At 36.5% G+C, this 18,872-nt stretch overlaps 1 protein-coding gene, 1 long non-coding RNA gene and 1 pseudogene across 3 annotated transcripts in view; all 3 read right to left on the bottom strand.

Moving 5' to 3' along the window:
* The window catches only part of LOC107751395 (uncharacterized), a 95,285-nt gene extending 90,750 nt beyond the window's left edge, over positions 1 to 4,535 (bottom strand). For both annotated transcript variants that reach the window (XR_001641236.1, XR_001641237.1), the window contains exons 1-2: positions 4,421 to 4,535; positions 3,141 to 3,203 (exon numbers count right to left, since the gene is read on the bottom strand). This is a non-coding gene — a long non-coding RNA (uncharacterized LOC107751395). The remainder of the gene's footprint in view (positions 1 to 3,140; positions 3,204 to 4,420) is intronic.
* Positions 4,536 to 7,702: 3,167 nt separating this feature from the next.
* On the bottom strand, positions 7,703 to 13,132 carry LOC107751409 (pannexin-3-like). The gene is made up of 6 exons (XM_016567138.1): positions 13,043 to 13,132; positions 12,116 to 12,307; positions 10,501 to 10,643; positions 9,158 to 9,372; positions 8,328 to 9,061; positions 7,703 to 7,740 (listed from the first exon to the last, which is right to left on the bottom strand). Exons 2-6 carry the CDS (start codon positions 12,297 to 12,299, stop codon positions 7,709 to 7,711), a joined length of 1,308 nt encoding a protein of 435 aa, XP_016422624.1. The 5' UTR covers positions 12,300 to 12,307; positions 13,043 to 13,132; the 3' UTR covers positions 7,703 to 7,708.
* Positions 13,133 to 14,508: 1,376 nt separating this feature from the next.
* The window catches only part of LOC107751393 (homeobox protein PKNOX2-like), a 65,794-nt pseudogene continuing 61,430 nt past the window's right edge, over positions 14,509 to 18,872 (bottom strand).

Here is an 18,872-nt window from a genome sequence, read left to right as displayed (position 1 = left end):
TATATATATACTTTTATTCAAAAAGGTCACATTAAATTGATCAAACGACATGACATTACATGTTTCAAAAGATTTCTATTTAAAATAAATGCTGTTCTTTTGACCTTTTCTACTCATCAAATTATCATGGATTCCATAAAATATTAGACAGCACAACTGTTAACACTGATATTATTAAGAGACGTTTCTTGAGCAGCAAATCAGCAAATTAGAATTATTTCTGAAGGATCATGTAACACTGAAGAGACTGGATTAATGCTGCTGAAAATTCAGCTTCGCCATCGCAGGAAAAAGTTATTTTAAAATATGTTAAAATAGTAAGCAGCTATTTAAAATTTTAATAATATATCAATATTATTGTTATATTTATGTAATAATATTTCACAATATTACTGTTATATTTATGAACTAGTATTATAATTGTTTGATAACTAATTATTATTATTATTATTATTAACAACAATTAAAGTAAGTCATTCTTGTTTTATACAAAACAAAAATACTAAGAATTATTTCTGTGCTTATCATTGTTTTGAATGCATTTTAACCCTAAAAACATTATAGCCAAAAGGAGGACAAATTATCATGGATTCCATAAAATATTAGACAGCACAACTGTTAACACTGATATTATTAAGAGACGTTTCTTGAGCAGCAAATCAGCAAATTAGAATTATTTCTGAAGGATCATGTAACACTGAAGAGACTGGATTAATGCTGCTGAAAATTCAGCTTCGCCATCGCAGGAAAAAGTTATTTTAAAATATGTTAAAATAGTAAGCAGCTATTTAAAATTTTAATAATATATCAATATTATTGTTATATTTATGTAATAATATTTCACAATATTACTGTTATATTTATGAACTAGTATTATAATTGTTTGATAACTAATTATTATTATTATTATTATTATTAACAACAATTAAAGTAAGAGTCATTCTTGTTTTATACAAAACAAAAATACTAAGAATTATTTCTGTGCTTATCATTGTTTTGAATGCATTTTAACCCTAAAAACATTATAGCCAAAAGGAGGACAATACATCAATTCTGTGTAATTTCAGAACCTTACATTGGGTAGTACTTTTGGTGATGACAGCTGTTCACCACTTGTTGGTTTTTCCCCCAGCTGTACAGCGCAAGTTTTTGCAGACATGTTTTGTAAATCACAAGTGTATGCCTCTGAGCCCAGAGCAGCTGCTTTCTTCCAGGTGTCAGCGGGATACGACAACATAAATATTCAACATATATATATTTACATTCACGCACATAAGCACACACTCATTTGCAGAATCTCTATGCACTATTGTGACTCCTGCGAGTCGGGCACGTGGCCAGTCTCTCAACATGCACACTGCATCAGAGCAACATCCTGTAGCTCCTGCAAAGTCGTAAGTTTAATTTATGTTCTGCTTTTGCAGCAAAACAATGATAGAGGATGAACAAGGAGAAATTAGAAAGGCTACAGCATAAGGAATATGTGGCCTGGTTTGAAAAATTAAAAAGAGGATATGTAACTTATGCTTATTGCCTACATTTGAATGTTAAAATGATCATTTTACACCTTCATTGTTCTATAAAGTGCACTGTATTCTCATTAAACTTCTATTAAACTTCATTAAACATGCAATACAAAGGCACTAAAATGTACTGTAGATAGAAATAATCAACAAAGACACATGATGTACCAGGTTCATTATAGTTAACTAAAACTGAAACTAAAACAAACTGTAACCAAAATTAAATTACATTAAATAAAATAAATGCTAACTAAAATATGGTAAACAAAATACAGAAAGCCTTTTTATTTCAACATTTCAGAATTTCTCATTTTAATTTGGTTAACTTGATGCACTAAAATAGAAAAAAAAAACATATTCAAAATATTAGTCAAAACTATAATAAAACTAAAATCTCGGTTATACTAAAATAACACTGTGCTGGACAACATTATTGTAAAATTTTACTTTTTTTAGTTTACAAATAATATAAATTGAAATAAATATCCTTCACTATATTTTATTTTTAAGAATATCTGCCCCACATAAAATATCAAAATACATTTTAGTTTACAAATATTGTTTCACTGATTAGTAAATCTGGACACCAAAAATGAGCATCATATCATTAACTCTGATCTAGCCATGGACGGTATACTGATACCACATCATACATGTAGACACTAAATTGTATATATTGAACAGGGTCTGTTGGGACCCTGGTTATATAAGCATTTTCAGCGGTTCTCAATGATGACATTGGACCCAACCTTGCTCCTTCCTCTAGCTCTCACACACAAGTCATGTGAACAGGTGTTCCTCTTCCCTGCCTATTATCAGCCTCCACACAGATGTGAGGCTGCTGGGAATAAGCAGGGAATATCTTCACCTCGTACACCGCTCTAAGCAGCCTGTCATTCACCTTCACTTCTGCTTTGTTGAATGACTGCAAGGTCAGCTTCTCCCCCCATACAGGTTGACATTACACCACACAGATAACACGCATTCTCTGCGCTGTCACGGCTCAGAGGCTGGAATACAAAGTTAATGTGCTCAGACTAAAAAAATGGCACTGTGTTTGAATCAAACTGCCATTTCCATTCAAAAGACACTTTTAAGCTTTGACGAGGGCATCTGAACTGTGATGGGAATATTTATATGGAGTGTTTTCTTTAATCTGTGCAGCCTTAAAGCAGCAGTTCCTTAAAAACAAGGTCTGAGATATCAGTCTTGTCATCAGCTCATGCGGAGACCCAATAATGTAAGTCGAGCCACTGTCTAGATACTGTTCACCTTATATTTCAGCTGTGGCGAGTAATCAACAGTAATCAAGGTTTCCCAGGCAGCAGCAGAGCATGACTTGCTTATCGTTTTCCTCTCTGCCTCTTTTTCCCCACAGCTCTCCTCTCTCAACAAGATTAGAGATCCATTACTGAATCACGTTGGGCCTAAGCAAGCAGAGTCCCAGTTTCCAGCTCATCCCACTTGGCACACGCAGCATCCATCATCACAAAAGTTCACTTCCCTTGATACGGCACAAAAAGCTCACATCCATCTTAATTGGACATTAGCTGGAAATCACTGGCAACGCTCAACCCTTAGTTCGGTACGACAACAAACGATACAAAGGAAACAAACCGGTTGACGAGAGGAATAATTGGCTGTCGTTTTCCATCCCACCGTTTGTTCTCACCAAGCTCTCTGGAGAGAAGGAGAAAAAAAAAAATCACAGGAAGTAATGTCAGTAGACCACAAATGCAAGGAATGAGAAAGATGGGAATTTGAAAGCCATGTCGGAGCTTAATTGGATAATGGGAATCAATCACTCAAGAAAGGTTTCAAATAAATTACTGCAACTCTTGAGGAACTCTGTGTAATTAAAGGTGGAGTGTCACTTGTCTTCTGTTTGAAAAGAGTATAGGAAACGTATACCTGATTATATTCTATTTTAACGGAAGCTTGAATGTTTTCCTAATCATTTATCATTCATTATTAAGTGCAAGTATTACATTTCTGCACCACAAATGAAATGTGAAAAACAAAGGCTGCATCCAAAATCACTCCCTATACCCTTATTTGCAGTTCCCTACATAACTCCATTAACATAGTTCACTTGAATGAGTAAATGAAAGTGAGTGAGAGAATTCTGTGTCCGAAATTGCCCTCTGTACCCGTATATAGTGCACTACTTGAGAGGACAGCCATTTGTAGTGGTGTCCAAACTAAATAGTACATCATACTAGCTCCATTTTCTGCCATTGTCCCACCACAAACTCATGCCATTGGCTGAGCCAAGTTGCAGTGTTGTGCGAAGGGGAGCAGATATCTGAAATGAAAGCCATGGATTTTTTTCTAGTTGAGCAGTTAATATTTATTTAAAACAGTTATTATGTTTAAATTAAAAAGTGAGGCAATTAGGTTTGCGCAACTTGTGGTAATTGTAGTATGGTGATGCATCACCTAGCCTATTCTTTCATGCTAAAGAATGCAAAAACATCCGTAAGTAATGACAGTTACGACACTGAATTGCAACTAAATTAAAACGTATAATGCCATGCTTCATTTAATCAATTGCATTAATGTAATGCAATTAACTTTTCAAGTGAACGGTTTACTTGATGTCTTCCTCTTCTGTCCCCTTTTTGTTAACACTTCCCTAACATGTCTAAATAAATCGCTTATTAACAGAGATTTCTATTATAGACATTTCTAAATGTTATGTTAACTGTTATTTATTATAGACATCATAACGAGCCATTAACACAGGACGCGTTTGTAAGCAACTGTGACAATGTCACACATCTGGCTGTTTATTTGCATCTTGCGTCATTAGCGCTGCCTTTTTAAAGCTTTGTGTCAAATTAAAAACTTTAACTTTTTAAAAAGTCTCTGCAGACACATGCATTTGGTTGCCTTACCTTAAAGCCGATAACGATTATGCACCAGGAGGCCTTCGCTGGACTTTCACAAACTTACAGTAGCATGACCAAGAAGAAACAAGACGACTTGAAGCTTCTGAAGCCAGCAGCGCCCTCCATGGGTCAAAACTAGCGATAAGAATTGTGACTGGAATCGGTATTTATTAGAACAGAGTAGGCCTACAAAAATACAAATACACACTACACAAAAATGCCAGGGCGTAAATGATATAAATAACTCTATATTCATGTAAAATGTTTTAATATTTCAGTCTTCTTTAGCAAACCTTCTGTTCTCCAAACAGGTGCTCTAGTCTCCTGGAAGAAATGAATGATATTTTGGCTTGGACCTTGAATGTTATAAAAATAAAAGTTGTACAAGAAAAATAAATGTATTATTATTATTTCATTGGAATAATACATACATATATGTATGTATATATTGTACATATATATGTATGACAGCTTATTTCAACGAACTCGTAAAAAAACGATTTAGTGATTCTTTTAGGTCATGACGTAATTAGGTGTAATTAGGTGACGTAATTAATGTGACCCTAACCTCCTTATTACCGTGCATGCCCTTAAATGTTCCAGTCAATCCATGTGATATGTTTTGATGTTTACTACGTTGTTGTTGTTGTTGTTGTTTAAATAAGGGTGTTACAGCCATAATTCAGCTGATTAAATTATTAGGGTGAATTCAGGTTATTCAGTCATCTCAGAGGTGTCCCAATTTATTAACTTGAATTCACCCAAACTACCTATAAATTGCATTTATCTATCCTACATCTTTTATCGGGTTGGTGTAGGACAATAGAAAATACGGTCTGTACAGTAGAAAAACCATTACGCCTATGGAGAGTCCCCACAAGGATAGCTGACCAGACATGTGTGTGTGTGTGCTAAAATATTATTAAGTTCTGTTGATCTGAAGTAAATTTGATATATAACTAAATCCTGCCCTCATGTGGACATAGTCTGGGTTTTTTTTCTTCTTTTACAGAGTGATATTCAAGTTGTTGCTTAAAATCCCCTCTAGAGACCAAATACATAAAATCAAGGTCTGATGAATCAAGGTCTTTTATGCTTTCCAGTCCTATCTGTTTCATATTCATGAGTGGGCTACATATATACCTGTAGCATAAAGACCAACGGCCTAATGACTTTCCAATTAGTGTTTCTGTTTTTGCCCTTTCAGGCTTCTAGAGCTGATTTACTATTTGCTGTTCTGGTCTCACCTCTGAGAAGACCATTATGAAATCCTCTGGGCAGATCTCTGCTTCAGTACTCCATCAAACTAATTGAGTTTCTCCTGGCTTTTAGCAGGCTCATTAACTCAACTCTGATCACAGAGCTAACCGTCCTGCGCCACCAAAGATGGTATTAATGGTGTGTTACTCAGGTGACCCCTTCTCTGCATAAGTGCTAGTAAATAAATAACACTGCCTCGAATTGTTGTCCTTGTATACAATGCTGCAAAAAAAAATATCAGTGTAGATATTTTTAAAGCTACTGAATGTGAGGCACATACTGTATGCACAGCTGTGACCCCCTTTCATGGTTGATTTGAAATTGTTTATTAGATTCAAACGACTAGCATCTAATTTACACTTGCTCAATAAGATCCAGACTGTTTTGCCTATTGCCCTCCTCGGGTTCTGTCTGTGGCCATACTGTGAGAATAAAGTATCTTTGAGATCAAACATTGGTGCTGAGCAAATGGATCTCACACAGAGAGGCCAGCAGATGGACTGGGCATGAGAACAAGGTAGCAGCTCTCCAAACAGACTTTCAATGAGCCACAGCAAAAACAGGAAGAGGCCGATGATAGTAAATGATGTAAGGGACACTGGGTTTTTACTCCACTGAATACATGGGGCTATTTTTGAAAGTTAATGTCTATTCCTTAAAGTGTGGCAACTTGCCCCAACCTGATGTTTAATAACAATATTCTTATCTTGAAAACAAAGTTCAGCCTTTTGGTTAAAATCTGTATTAATTTTAAAGTTGTCTAAATGCGTATCATTGTGGTTTTACTGTGTTAACCCTTGAGCTGTAGTGAAAAACATGATACTGGGATTTAGTTTGGAGGAAGGAATTCACTGAATTTATCCAAAATATTTCAAGTTTTGTGACAACTCACCTGTGTGACAACTAGCCCCAGCCTTTTGTTTACTATAAAATACTGCGTAATGGTAATTTGCTATAAATATCATTCTAAAAAAATGCTGTTGTCCTACATCTTCAAAATCTTGACTGGAATGTCTCGCAAACTTATTGTATTTTGGATGGATGTACTGTATTTTCAGTTTAGCGCTCCCAATATGTCAAACCCACATTTTCAGTGCTTGGATGTGTGGACCTTTAAGTATATAGAGTAAAACTTCACACTGAAGAAGGGGAAAAGTAACATCTTTAAAACATAAGATATGGAGCCATGGCCTACTGATAGCTCTCGTGGGATTAGAAACTTGAGAAAGTCTGGCAATTATGGGACAAGTTAATTCTCAAAGGAGGAGGTGATATTTCTCTCTAAGGTACAGGAGAAGAGTGCAGAAGTCATGCTATTCTGTAGGTATAAAAACGTGAAATATGCTTGGTTTCAGGCCCGGTACTAGGCTCGCTGGACTCTACTTTAATATATAAAAAAAAAAGTATTTATTCCTGCGATGGCAGAGCTGGATTTTCAGCAACCTTTAGTCACATGATCCTTATATGCTGATTTGGTGCTTAAGAAACTATCATTATATTAAAAACTTCCTAACATTATCAATGCTTTATATTTTTTGGAAACCATGATTTATTTTTCTGACCTCAAACTTTTGAACAGTAATGTGGAAGTTAACAAAGAAAACACAAATATGAACAAATTTTATTTCACCTACTTACAAAAGAGAACAAAACGTCAAGTAAAGATCCAGTTTTCAAAGAAGTATGGAATCCACAAACATCAGATAATAAGAATGAAAAGAATAAATAAAGATATACAAATACTCAAGTTTAAGAAGGCTAACTATTGGAGGCTTTTTTCAAATTGTCAGTACAGTCTTTAAGTTTTTATTCCTGAGGTGATTTGTGTAAGAAATTCATAAGAATTATTTTAAATCCAGATATTTTCTGATGTATTCTGGACTATAAAAGAGGAGTTCTAGCTATTGGATGTTCTAGTCTTTCATCTTTATTTCATCTCAGAGGTTTAGCTGTTCTACGGGGCCCTCTAGAGTCTGACAGTGCTGCTTCAGTCCATTGGCTGGTGCTTTAGGCAAAACAACATGCTGTAGTCTCCTACAACTCATGGTACCCCTGGTGGTTAGGCTCTGTAAAGAGACAGAGAGTGCTGTTAGGGGCATTAATTTTGGGTTAAAAACCTGACGTTAAGTGCGAAAAACTTTTGTAAAATAAAGAGCACAATACGGCTGCTAGAACTTATGAAGAATTGTTTTTCTTTAAAGCTTCCTTTAGAACAGATAACATTGTTTTATATGTACAATTTTTATGAGATATATTAGCAACGATTGCCCAGACTTCCAGAAATGTGGTATGAATTAGGCCTATTAGACTTTTTTCACAGATTTTAAATGAAAAGCTGTGTAATTCAGTAAACTTGGTCATGGAAATATGGTAAAAATATTTTAAAATTAGCCATATTTTTTAATAAACAAATACAATGTGCTTTGAGAAGCAGACTCATATTTAAATGCTATATATGGGTCATTTTTTGCACATTATCTCTTCACACAAAATAAAATGATGTTTACACATACAGTAGGGGACACAAATGGTTTCCAACATCATATATCATAAATTTATGTCACTTTGATGATTTTCTGAACGTCCCATATGACAGCCACGAAAATGCCAACGAGCAGGATACGTTTAAGTATATAGATGAGAGTGACTGTACCAAGCGTCATGTCTTGTTCCACAAGAGGGCGCTGCTCTGGACAGTTCACTGCGTTTCCTCTGGCTGCTCCCAGCACAGTCATGATGTCTACTAGATTGAGTTTGCCTTCCTCTCTGGCCTCTCTAATCTCCTCCTCGAGCTCCTCGGCAGCCTCTGCCGCCTCTTCTGCCTGTTCCCCCATCAGCACGCCCTTAGCACCCTTCAGTCGAGGAGGCGCAAGAGAGCAAACGGCCCTCAGGCGGCTGTACGATCGCAGCTGTGCTACGTTGGCGCGCAGGAAGAGAAGCAGCACGTTGAGATCGTTAAGTGGGCAGCCCAGTTTCTGACCACTCATGAGCCCCAATCCGGGCAGTACCTCATAAAGGGAGAGGAAGGTTGTGTCCCAACAGAACAAACGCAGCAGGCTAAAGAGAACAATAGGAGCTAGCAGCACATAGACAGCACCGTTAGCTAGGCTAATGACCTGAAACACAAGTAGACCAGTCATTTTACACTGAACTAGCTCAGGCACCCAGGGCTGGTCACGGAGGAGGCCGGTGCGCACAAAGCAACTGAATTCGTCTTGTAGAAAGGCAGAGAGGTGGAAGTAGATCAGGTAGAGGCACGAGGCGGACATGAAGGTCAGGAGCAGGAAGCCTCGCAGGAAGAGCATGCTGACCAAGAAGTAGGAACCATGCTTGCACTGCATGTATCTCTCCAACAGGGGGTACTCAAAGTAACGCTTACGCTTGGCTCTAAATAGACAAAAATAAAACGATTTTATGTTCAATATCTGAAAAACAAAAAATACTTCTTTAAATAAGATGTATGATGTGAAGATTTGCATATACCTCTCAAGCTCAGCCTGAAACTGCAGTGGATTTTCTGATTGCTGTTTTAGGTCCAGGATGCTCTGAGCCAGGTGGACAGAGCGGTTGTAAGACTTGTCCAGCTCGTCGATGATGAAAAACAGGTCAGAGGTCAGGCTGGGCATGGCCAGATACCGCCAGATCAGAGTCGGCAGGTACATCATCATGGCCATGACCAACAAGGAGTATGGAAACATCTGCACAAGCAAGACCAAAACCAGTCCCATCATGAGAAGAATAGTTTACTGTAGATTTTATGACAGAGTACAATAGCAACATTTATTTATTTATACATATCACTTATTTATTTATTAAATAAAATATTATTTTTTATTTATAATATATATATTAATATGTATTTACATTTATTTATATTTACATATTCAATAAATGTTATATATTATTTACGTATTGATTTATAATATTAATATTTATTTATTTTTAAGTCTCTGCCTTTCTCACACAGAACAACCTCCTGGACAGCAACCAATCTGGCTTCAGAAGTGGACATTCGACCGAGACTGCCTTGCTCTCAGTTGTTGAAGCCCTAAGACTGGCAAGAGTGGCTTCCAAATCTTCTATACTTATCTTGCTGGATCTGTCCTCTGCACGCCAGTAGTTTGAGTCTTACCTCTCAGATAGGTCCTTCAAGGTATATTGGAGAGGTGAGTGTGCACTCTAGAAGCTTGCGTTCTGCAAGTCAACGACGCATTATTGTGCCATCTCAAAGAGGCACAAAATCACTTTCACTGACTTTTTCATAAACTGTTCCCTCCTGGTGGAATGACCTGCCCAACTCAATAACCGAGACATGTCATTTGCACTTACGTATTGTTGCTCTTTTGTTAGTTTTGATTGCTTCTATTGTCCTCATCTCTACGTTGCTTTGGATAAAAGCATCTGCTAAATGACTAAATGTAAATGTAAATTTATTTACCTATTCAATAAAAATAATACATTTATTTATACAACTTTTTATAATTATTAATCTCTCAGATTTGTCTCAAATGTAATATAGAAATAAAATGACACAAATGAGACAATTGTTGACAAGGTAAAAGTAGGAGCTATAAAACTCTGATTTTGTCATAGTTCATATTCAAGTTCATATTTAAACTCCTGGCTTTTGATTGCAGACTAGATCTTGGCAGATCAGTGCACAGTTTCTTCTAAAACTCCATATAAAATCTTGTTTTTCTCTTGAAAAGCAAGAGACTTAAGGAAAAGTTTCCATTTGCTTTCCATTTTATGACGTTGTCTAGGAGCAACAGCTGAGACATTGAAAAATCTCATTTGTGATGTATTTTCGGAATGTTTTTACTCACTTTATGTACCCACAGTGAACGTTCTTCTAAGTTCCCATCTGTGTCAAACTCATGGTGCATGAGAGAGTCCCAGCAGTACGTATCCACATATGCTGCCTGCTTTATTGTGAAGTTGTTGGGAGGAAAGCAGCTAATCTGTGGGCCTGGGAGGAGAAACAGAGAAAATGAACATGCTGAGACATAAACGACAGTAGCATCACTTGATGCTGTTTAAGTGAAGAATCTGGATGGCATGTCTGTAATAATGCTAGATCTATTCCAGGAATACAGATGGCGAAACCACCAAGGCAGCCAGGAAACACCCTTCTGTGGAGAGCTGCCTGGGCGAGAGGGTGTGACCCAGCTGCTGAGAGGAGGCCAAGCCCTACTTTATATAGACAACTTAAACATCTGTGTCACCCTCCAAAACCTACAGCCAGCCTCCAATTTACTGACTGAACACAACATGCCCCAACCCACGACTATTATGGATAACTGAGCTCCACCGGACATCTTTGCAAATTATATGATAACAAACTGCTTCAAACCAGGAGAGATATTCATATACATCGAAGCTACCTAGAAGCTTCCATTTGAATCTATTTATGCAAACAAATATACATTGGCCTCAAAATCTCCGAGACCACACTGAAAATCAATATATAATGTAATATAATGATTATATTCATTAATATACATTAATAGCTAAAGATTCTACAGGATCGATCAATCTATCTATCTATCTATCTATCTATCATCTATCTATCTATCTATCATCTATCTGATTACTATGAAAACTATGATGATGGTTCACAAATGCTAGATAACATGATCATCAGGTTTTTTGTTATGTTGATTAGACAATAAAAATGTAATAAAAAAACCTACTAGACTTTTTGCTCCTATATATTATCCTGCATTCTTTTTTTCTAAACTGTATTAGCATGTGACAAAATGTTCCTTCCACTGTAAAGTTTGTTGATGTATCCTAACCAAAATGTTGCCAGACCACTATCAGAGGCAGGGAGAATCAGTCTGCTTGCCTTGCACGTCTCAGTTTAATTAGCATATCTTCTCGTTAGTCTGAAATAGAGAGCTGGGAAAGAGCAGACTGACTGTAATTACAGACCCTTGTCATCTCTACATGTCTCTCTTAATCATCCTCATGCCAATTAACATCTGTGTGAGCTGATTGCAGACCAGCTCCAGAGGAACTGATTGCAACCTCAAATTCAACTGCCTACACAAAACAGACAGTTCTCTCCAATGCACTGATGGCAGGAAAGCTCAAGTTAGTGGCATTTATAGCCAGCAATTGACACTCATGCCATTCTAGTCACTAAAGGTTTCTCCCCTGAAAGCAACTCCAGTTGGTTTGCGATGTCATATAAATTGCTAATAATCATTAGCAGATGCTTAATTCTCATATTTCACCACGGTTTCCCTTCCTAAGCAGTGTAGATAGTGCTGTCACCTCAGATGAACACTAATTACATCGAGCGTTCCATCAGCCCAGCCCTCAAGCTAATGGTCAGTCAATTAACTCAAGGGCTTGCGAAATTACTGCAGTGCTGGTGCTGCTCTGATGTCCTGTGATTCTCGCGCATACACATAGGGAGAAAAAAGAGCTGCTAACCGATAGAAATCTCTCTGGCAAAGGCCATGGACACCAGAAGGAGCGGCAGGCCCACAGAAACAAACTTGATGACTTTATCCAATGGCAAATCCAGCTCCAGGTGTCGAATGCGATTGTCCCCATTATTATCCCTCAGCAGGGCATCAGAGAGCATCGCCTGGGCGGCCGTGTTGGCAATAGACATGCTGGCAACTGTGGACGGCAACAGAAAAGGACAAAGATATGTTTTGGTTAACAGTCGTTGAATCATCTGTGCTGTTATTCATATAGACATTTTACACAAAATATGTCCATTAACATCAACATGAATGTATAAGGAACACCTTTTCTTATCAAATAGCATTTTGATGATGCGGTTTAATAGCAAGCGATACAAGAACACATATAATGAATGATTAGTCTTGCATGATAAAGTATCAGATTAAGCCTTCTATGAAATTATTCCATTAAAAAGTAATTATGTCTTCCATCTTCAAACAGAAAACAAATGAACTGGAGTGAAGAAGAGTTTTGGTCTTACAACTGTGGTCCGAAAATCTATTCAGGACAAATTTGATGGCACGGTAAGGAATATATAAGCCCAACATCAGCAACACACGCCGTTGATGTATTTGTCAAATCAATATGCAATTAAGAACTTAAAAATGAATTTGAATGTTAAACAGGAAGCGTCCTGTAATCGTCCAGTTCAATGCTACTGACAAGGCAAAATACGAAAAGAAAAGTACAAAACATGCAAATAAAAGCAATGTACAAATGTACAGTGTGAATCCTGGAATATCCAGGGTTAATTTCTTTAGGTTGTAAGGTATGAAGCATTGAGGAAAATTTTGCATTTTAATCTATGGTTTAGAATGATGCAGGGTCAATATATTAAGTGTGGGGAAAAAAAAGGGAAAAAAAATTATTTTTGTACAATTACAGTACCTTATGAATTCCCAGTCCAGTAGAAGTCTGTATTGTGGATCAATCCAGCAGTAAACTGGTCCTGAGGCTGGAGAGGAGAGGGATGCTGGCGTGGGTCTTATGTACTGGAGGAGGTCTGAGAAAAATGAGACGCTGTACTGGGCTGGGTTATGGGGTAATTAAAAGAGTTAGAGAGGACTTTTGAGCCTGCTGGGGAAAAAGCAGAGAGAGGGAGAGAGGGTGGAGATGGACTGCAGATCTACTGAATTCCCTAAACGTGCTCATCAGCCCTGTGGCACCAGTCCACTTCAAATATACCCAGCTATGTGGCTTTTCTTGCCTCTGTCATTTCCCGGGTTATTTATACTCTCTGGCCCTGAACAGCCCTGCCTCAAGAGAGCATGTACAAGACTGCCACAAACACTGTTATTTCAGATGCATACAGACCTTCACAAAGTTTAGAGCTCCTCAGTGTGTTGTTTAACCCATTCATGCGTTGAAGATGTTCATTTGAATGTAGCGTGCAGCTTGTAAGCATAACTTTTGTAGAAACAAAATGTGAAAATTCAGATTAAGGAGTTTGCAATCTGAGTAAACGTCCAGAAATGGCCACATGAATTAAACCTACACATGACATAGTATCCAGCAAGTTGACTGCTCATATGAAGGTGTTTTATAACATCTAAAATCACCTAAAAATATTCACAAAAAAAGAAAAAGAGATGGAAAAAGAGTGGAGACTTTGGCAACTGTAGTTGCCAGTGGCCTTGAATAGGTTTAAAAAAATCTTTGCAGAAAATCACGAGGTTTTATTTTTATTCACAGCTAGAGCTTTTTATAAAATCTAACTTTCCCTTAAGGTCATAGTTATTTAGGTTACAAAAATTATGACCAGAGTAACACTGAGATATAAGTAACATTCCAGGCCTTGGGTCTAGATATTTATTCTGCAATCCTTGTGTTGTCCCTAAACCAACATCGACAAAATGGAAAATTATGCTTGTGTATTATTTCTGGGAATATTATGGTACCTGCTCTGGACATCTAAATCTAAAAATTATATATATATATATATATATATATAAACATAGCAAGAAAATATTCCTGCGCCATGAGTTCTTTGAATATATTTGTTTCTGTTTTGTCACAAGGTAGTTATTTGTGCTATATACTACTATAGTTTTTATTCATATCTTGAATTAGCTTTTATTTTTATCGTTTTTTTTTTTGTGTCATTTTCTGCTTTTGATATCTCTATTCATTATTTACATGTTTTTTATTTTTATTTTAGTTTAGTGCTTCAACTTTTCTAAGTTTAGATTTTTTTAATCTATATATATATATATATAGAAATGATCTTATTTAAGCTCAATTTCAATGAAGACCTTTTTTTTAATTGTTTTAGTTTGAATATAATAATTTAGCAATAATTCACATGAATTAATTTGTAGTAGCTATATATTAGTTTGCAAAATGACACCCAGGTCTACTAGAGTCATAGTTTTTTAATTATCAAAAATGGTCTACTGAAACACAATAGATTATGAGAACAACGTATACAAACAAATAATTAAAAAGCTCCCCTATCATCACTTGCTCTGGAAGAACCATTTAAAAAAAACAACCAAGAAAAGGATAATGAGAAACATGTACTTCACAAAGACCAACTGCAATAACATTCAGAAACATCCTGTCTTTTCTAAACATCACATCAGAAACAGGTGATTAAATCTGTAGACACAGTAAGCTGAGAAGCTCTTCACAGTTTTTGTTTTTCGTCCTTCACATAAAATAAAGAGGGGCGTTTCAGGGTGTGATACGCACCTGTAAATATGTCTTTTTTTCCTGCAGTGTTCTTCAGTAAACGTCATTTGTAGGTCCTACAGTTTCGGAAGGGCACGAGAGTTTTGTTCCGTACACGTAAGAAATGCTTGGCACTCTGCGTTGAGCCTCTCGACATGCGTTTGTTTTGAACAAGGCTGATGTTTTTGACTCAGCCGGTGAATAGCAGGCATTCAGCGGACAGCATCCTTGTTGATTGTACCACTGCCTTCTGACAGTTTCGAAAATAAATATGAAGTGTCTGGGTAAAATGCATCACTATCAAATGTACATACATTGTGCTGTCAGGCATTTAGATTGTTTCTTTTTTAGACTGAATATTTAGTTAATTCTACAAAAATAAAAAGAAAGAAAGAGACATGCCTAAAACATCCACTCATTGCATGGTTATCAGTATGACTGTAAGAGGGTAGACATTATGTCATGCTAAAGACACCTGAGAACCAAAGAGACATATTAAACAAAGTAAGGCTTAAATGGATTATATGCATGAGAGTAGCATGAGCGCTTGGCTAACGGCCCAATATACAGTACGTTCTTTTCACAATGTTCTGTCCTCCTTCAGATTCTCACTTTAACATGAACTTTATTCATTCCTCGAGTCCATAACAGGCCCCTCCTCTTCATTCTCATTGGATGTTCCATGGCACTTAGTGTCCACTGGAAACCTTCAGGTGGTGCTCAGATGTGTTGCCATGGGGATGAGTAAGAGTTAAGTAAATTTTGTCATTTCCGTCGATCTGATCCTTTATTCAAGTCCTTCGTTGTGGTTGAGGCCCAGATCTCTCCGAGACATCTGTCTGCCTCCCTCGCTATCTTCATCCTCTTCTTCATCTTCCTCCTCGTCGATTCCCTCCTCTTCCTCCTCTTCGTCGTCCTCCTCCTCTGTGCCGTCCATGGAATCCTCAGTTCCTCCCAGCATGGCATGCTGCATCGCCAGTGTGGCGGAGTCTGAGGACAGAGGCTGCAGGCCGTCCATGCCCAGAGAATCTGACAAACATACAAACACAAATACATATTATATATATATATATATATACACACACACATACACACTCACACAACACTACCATTCAAAAATGTGTGATGGATAAAAATTTTTAATGTTATTGAAAGACCCCTCTTTTATGCTCAAAAAGGCTTCTTTTTTTTTTTATATATTGTGTAAAACCATTATACTGCTAAATATTACAATTACAATGAATAGAATAGAAATGAATATACATTTCAAAAGAACAGCATTTATTTGAAATAGAAATCTTGTAACATTATAAATTAAATTATAAATGAAACATCAATTATAAATACTGTAATTTTTAATAATTTTTTTTATTTTTGAATTTACTTCCAAAAAATACTACAAACCCACATTTTTAAATGGAAGTGCACAATAAATATAGTGTATTACATGTAAAAGATAATGTATTATGTATAGTATATTCACTGCATAAACTATAACTCCCATTCCTTTTCAAGTCTGAAAACGTGACAGAAATTATTAAAATCTAATGGAAATTTAGTAAGTGGACATTTTATATTCAACTTTGAAGACGAATTGATTTTTTAAATCTCTAAATTAATCATTTAATAATTAATATTTATTATTCAATATATATGTTAGTACTATCTGTCATTAGAGAACTAAATTGAACTGAGAATACAATTTAACTGACTCGTTCTGAATAATGATACTATTGTCTTCTGTAGAACTTAGAGCTGAATTGAATATTTTCTTATAGCTGAATTGAACTTGTTTTATAATGGATGAATTTGTAGTTATTGAACTTAATTAAACCAACCGACTTGAGTTGAATAATGACACTATTGTTGTCATTGAATTCTGAATTTGTCTCATATTTGATGAGGTCTGCATCACTGATTCTGTTATTTCCCTGTTTATTACAGTAAAGCTGCTTTGAAACAATCTGTATTGTATAAAGCGCTACATAAAAAAGGTTACTTGACTTGACTTGACTAGAGAATGTGTTCATATTACTGACTGTCTGAATTGTTTGTGGAGTGGGATCCGTGTGTCTGCAGGACTCCAGCTACAATGGAGTCGGGCCAGAAGCGCTGTGTGGGTCTGTGCTGAGATTTCATCTTCTTGGCTTTGGGAGCAGGGTCAGGATTACTGGCATCCAGCATGGGCTGCAGTATACGCCTGCGGGCATTGATAAACCTTTCAAAAGACAGGAGAGAGAGAAAAATGATGCGGATAAGACATATACCAGGATTTTTGCTAGATACTACATGCAAATATTAAACAAGTTTTGTGATTCTGTTTGTGGCCATTAGATGGCGCCATTTTGCTGTGAATTACACCGTAAAAATACTAGCGCAACAAACCAGTCGTCCTTACCAGTTGTTCACCTGTAATAAAGTAAGATTTGTTTGTGCTGCGATCTGTCTTTTCTCGTCTTCTGTAGGATAAGGATGCTGTAAAACCAAAAAATAAATTATACGATATTATTTAAAAGGTATACCTTTATTTTTAGTCGTTTTGAGTAAATGTCCATGTTTATATTTATCTATGTAAGTTCTAATGAAATTAAGAACCAGATATGATTGAAATTAAGTGCATTTTAAACTCCCCAAGCCTCCCTTTGGTTTGTAGGGCAATCATGTAAAGAAGAAATTCTCACCATGAGATGCTGGAAGAGCCAGGAACGCATAATGTTTGTGGCATGTTTGGGAAGGACGCCTCTTTTGTTTTTTGATTTCCTGTCATCGCCGTCCAAGAGTGAGGACAAGTCCAGGTTCACCTTGGAAGGAAGAGAGATGATAAAGTGAGTGGGGGAGAAAGGAGGGGTAGTTGCCACGGAAACAAAGAGAGTTCGCCAGTCACCATTTCTTTGGCAGGGGCAAGAATGCCTTCAGTCACCATAGCAACGCAATGGGAGTAATGAAACCTCAAATTAAAGCCAAGGAGGGTACATTTACTGAAGCCTTTCATCAAGTAAAAGAGCTACGGAAAATGCAGTCAATTTTTCTCGTTTCATCAAACTTATTATATGCTCTGAAGTACGATTAATGTAAGACGAGCGAAAATGCAAAAGACTTTTAACGGATGCATGCTAAATTAACTATTTTCTTTTGGTTTACGCCATTCTGAGACTAGCATATTAACATTTCAGAGAAGTTTAAGATGCATAATCTGCGAGAGCTCCGTGTGCGAATAAATAAATTAATAAAAGAAAAAAAGGAAAAATTAACATTTCCACTTTGAAAATAAGGATAATTAATTTCATGCTACCATTGCCACTGAAAGCCATAAAAAGCAACAGCTCCCCACTGATTTTAAAATTTTTAAATAAATAAATAATAATCAAGCTCTAAAAACAACCACCTCATTACATTTGCAGCTGGGTGTCATGTGGTTCTTTCCCCATTCCTCTACTCAAACTACACACACACACTATAACGGGGGGAGAGTGTGTAAGTGTGTGATTCAGGAAGCAGGGTGAATTAATTGGAGGCTTCATGCAGGGGTATTATTACTGAAAACTTGTCAGAGATGTAGCTACGGGCGGAACTCTATTCCCAGCCTGCGTGTGGTGAAGCGCCTCGGCCTAAAGTTGGGTATTCACACAGGCTCCAGCTGTCTATCAAACCCCAACTCACCTGACTCATAGTCGACGGCATTAAAATAAAAACGAACAGTTCTAGAATTCCTAAATAACTTGCAATATATCTACACTTGAAGTGAACAAACGCATCATGATCTTAACTACACGGCAGGCAAGTGCTGATGTGGAATGTCACCTCAGGGTGATTGCTAACAAATAGACCAATCAGCTTGAACTTTGATTTCATCAATAAAAAAATAAAATTAAAAAAACAAGTAATAAAGGAGGAACAAATATATAATTTTTAATAAATTATATCTTTTTATATCATTTTACTATATCATTTTAAATAAATTGTTTCTAAAACAAAAAGCTAGTAATGAAAGAGGAACAAAAGCAATTCATAATATTCATGTACATAAATATATAGAAAATTCATATAT

Source organism: Sinocyclocheilus rhinocerous, unplaced genomic scaffold, assembly GCF_001515625.1.
Source record: "Sinocyclocheilus rhinocerous isolate Xijiao unplaced genomic scaffold, SAMN03320098_v1.1 scaffold1624, whole genome shotgun sequence".
In the NCBI taxonomy this organism is placed as follows: domain Eukaryota; kingdom Metazoa; phylum Chordata; class Actinopteri; order Cypriniformes; family Cyprinidae; genus Sinocyclocheilus; species Sinocyclocheilus rhinocerous.
The sequence above is the reverse complement of the archived record's forward strand: the minus strand, read 5'-3'. Positions and strand labels throughout refer to the sequence as shown.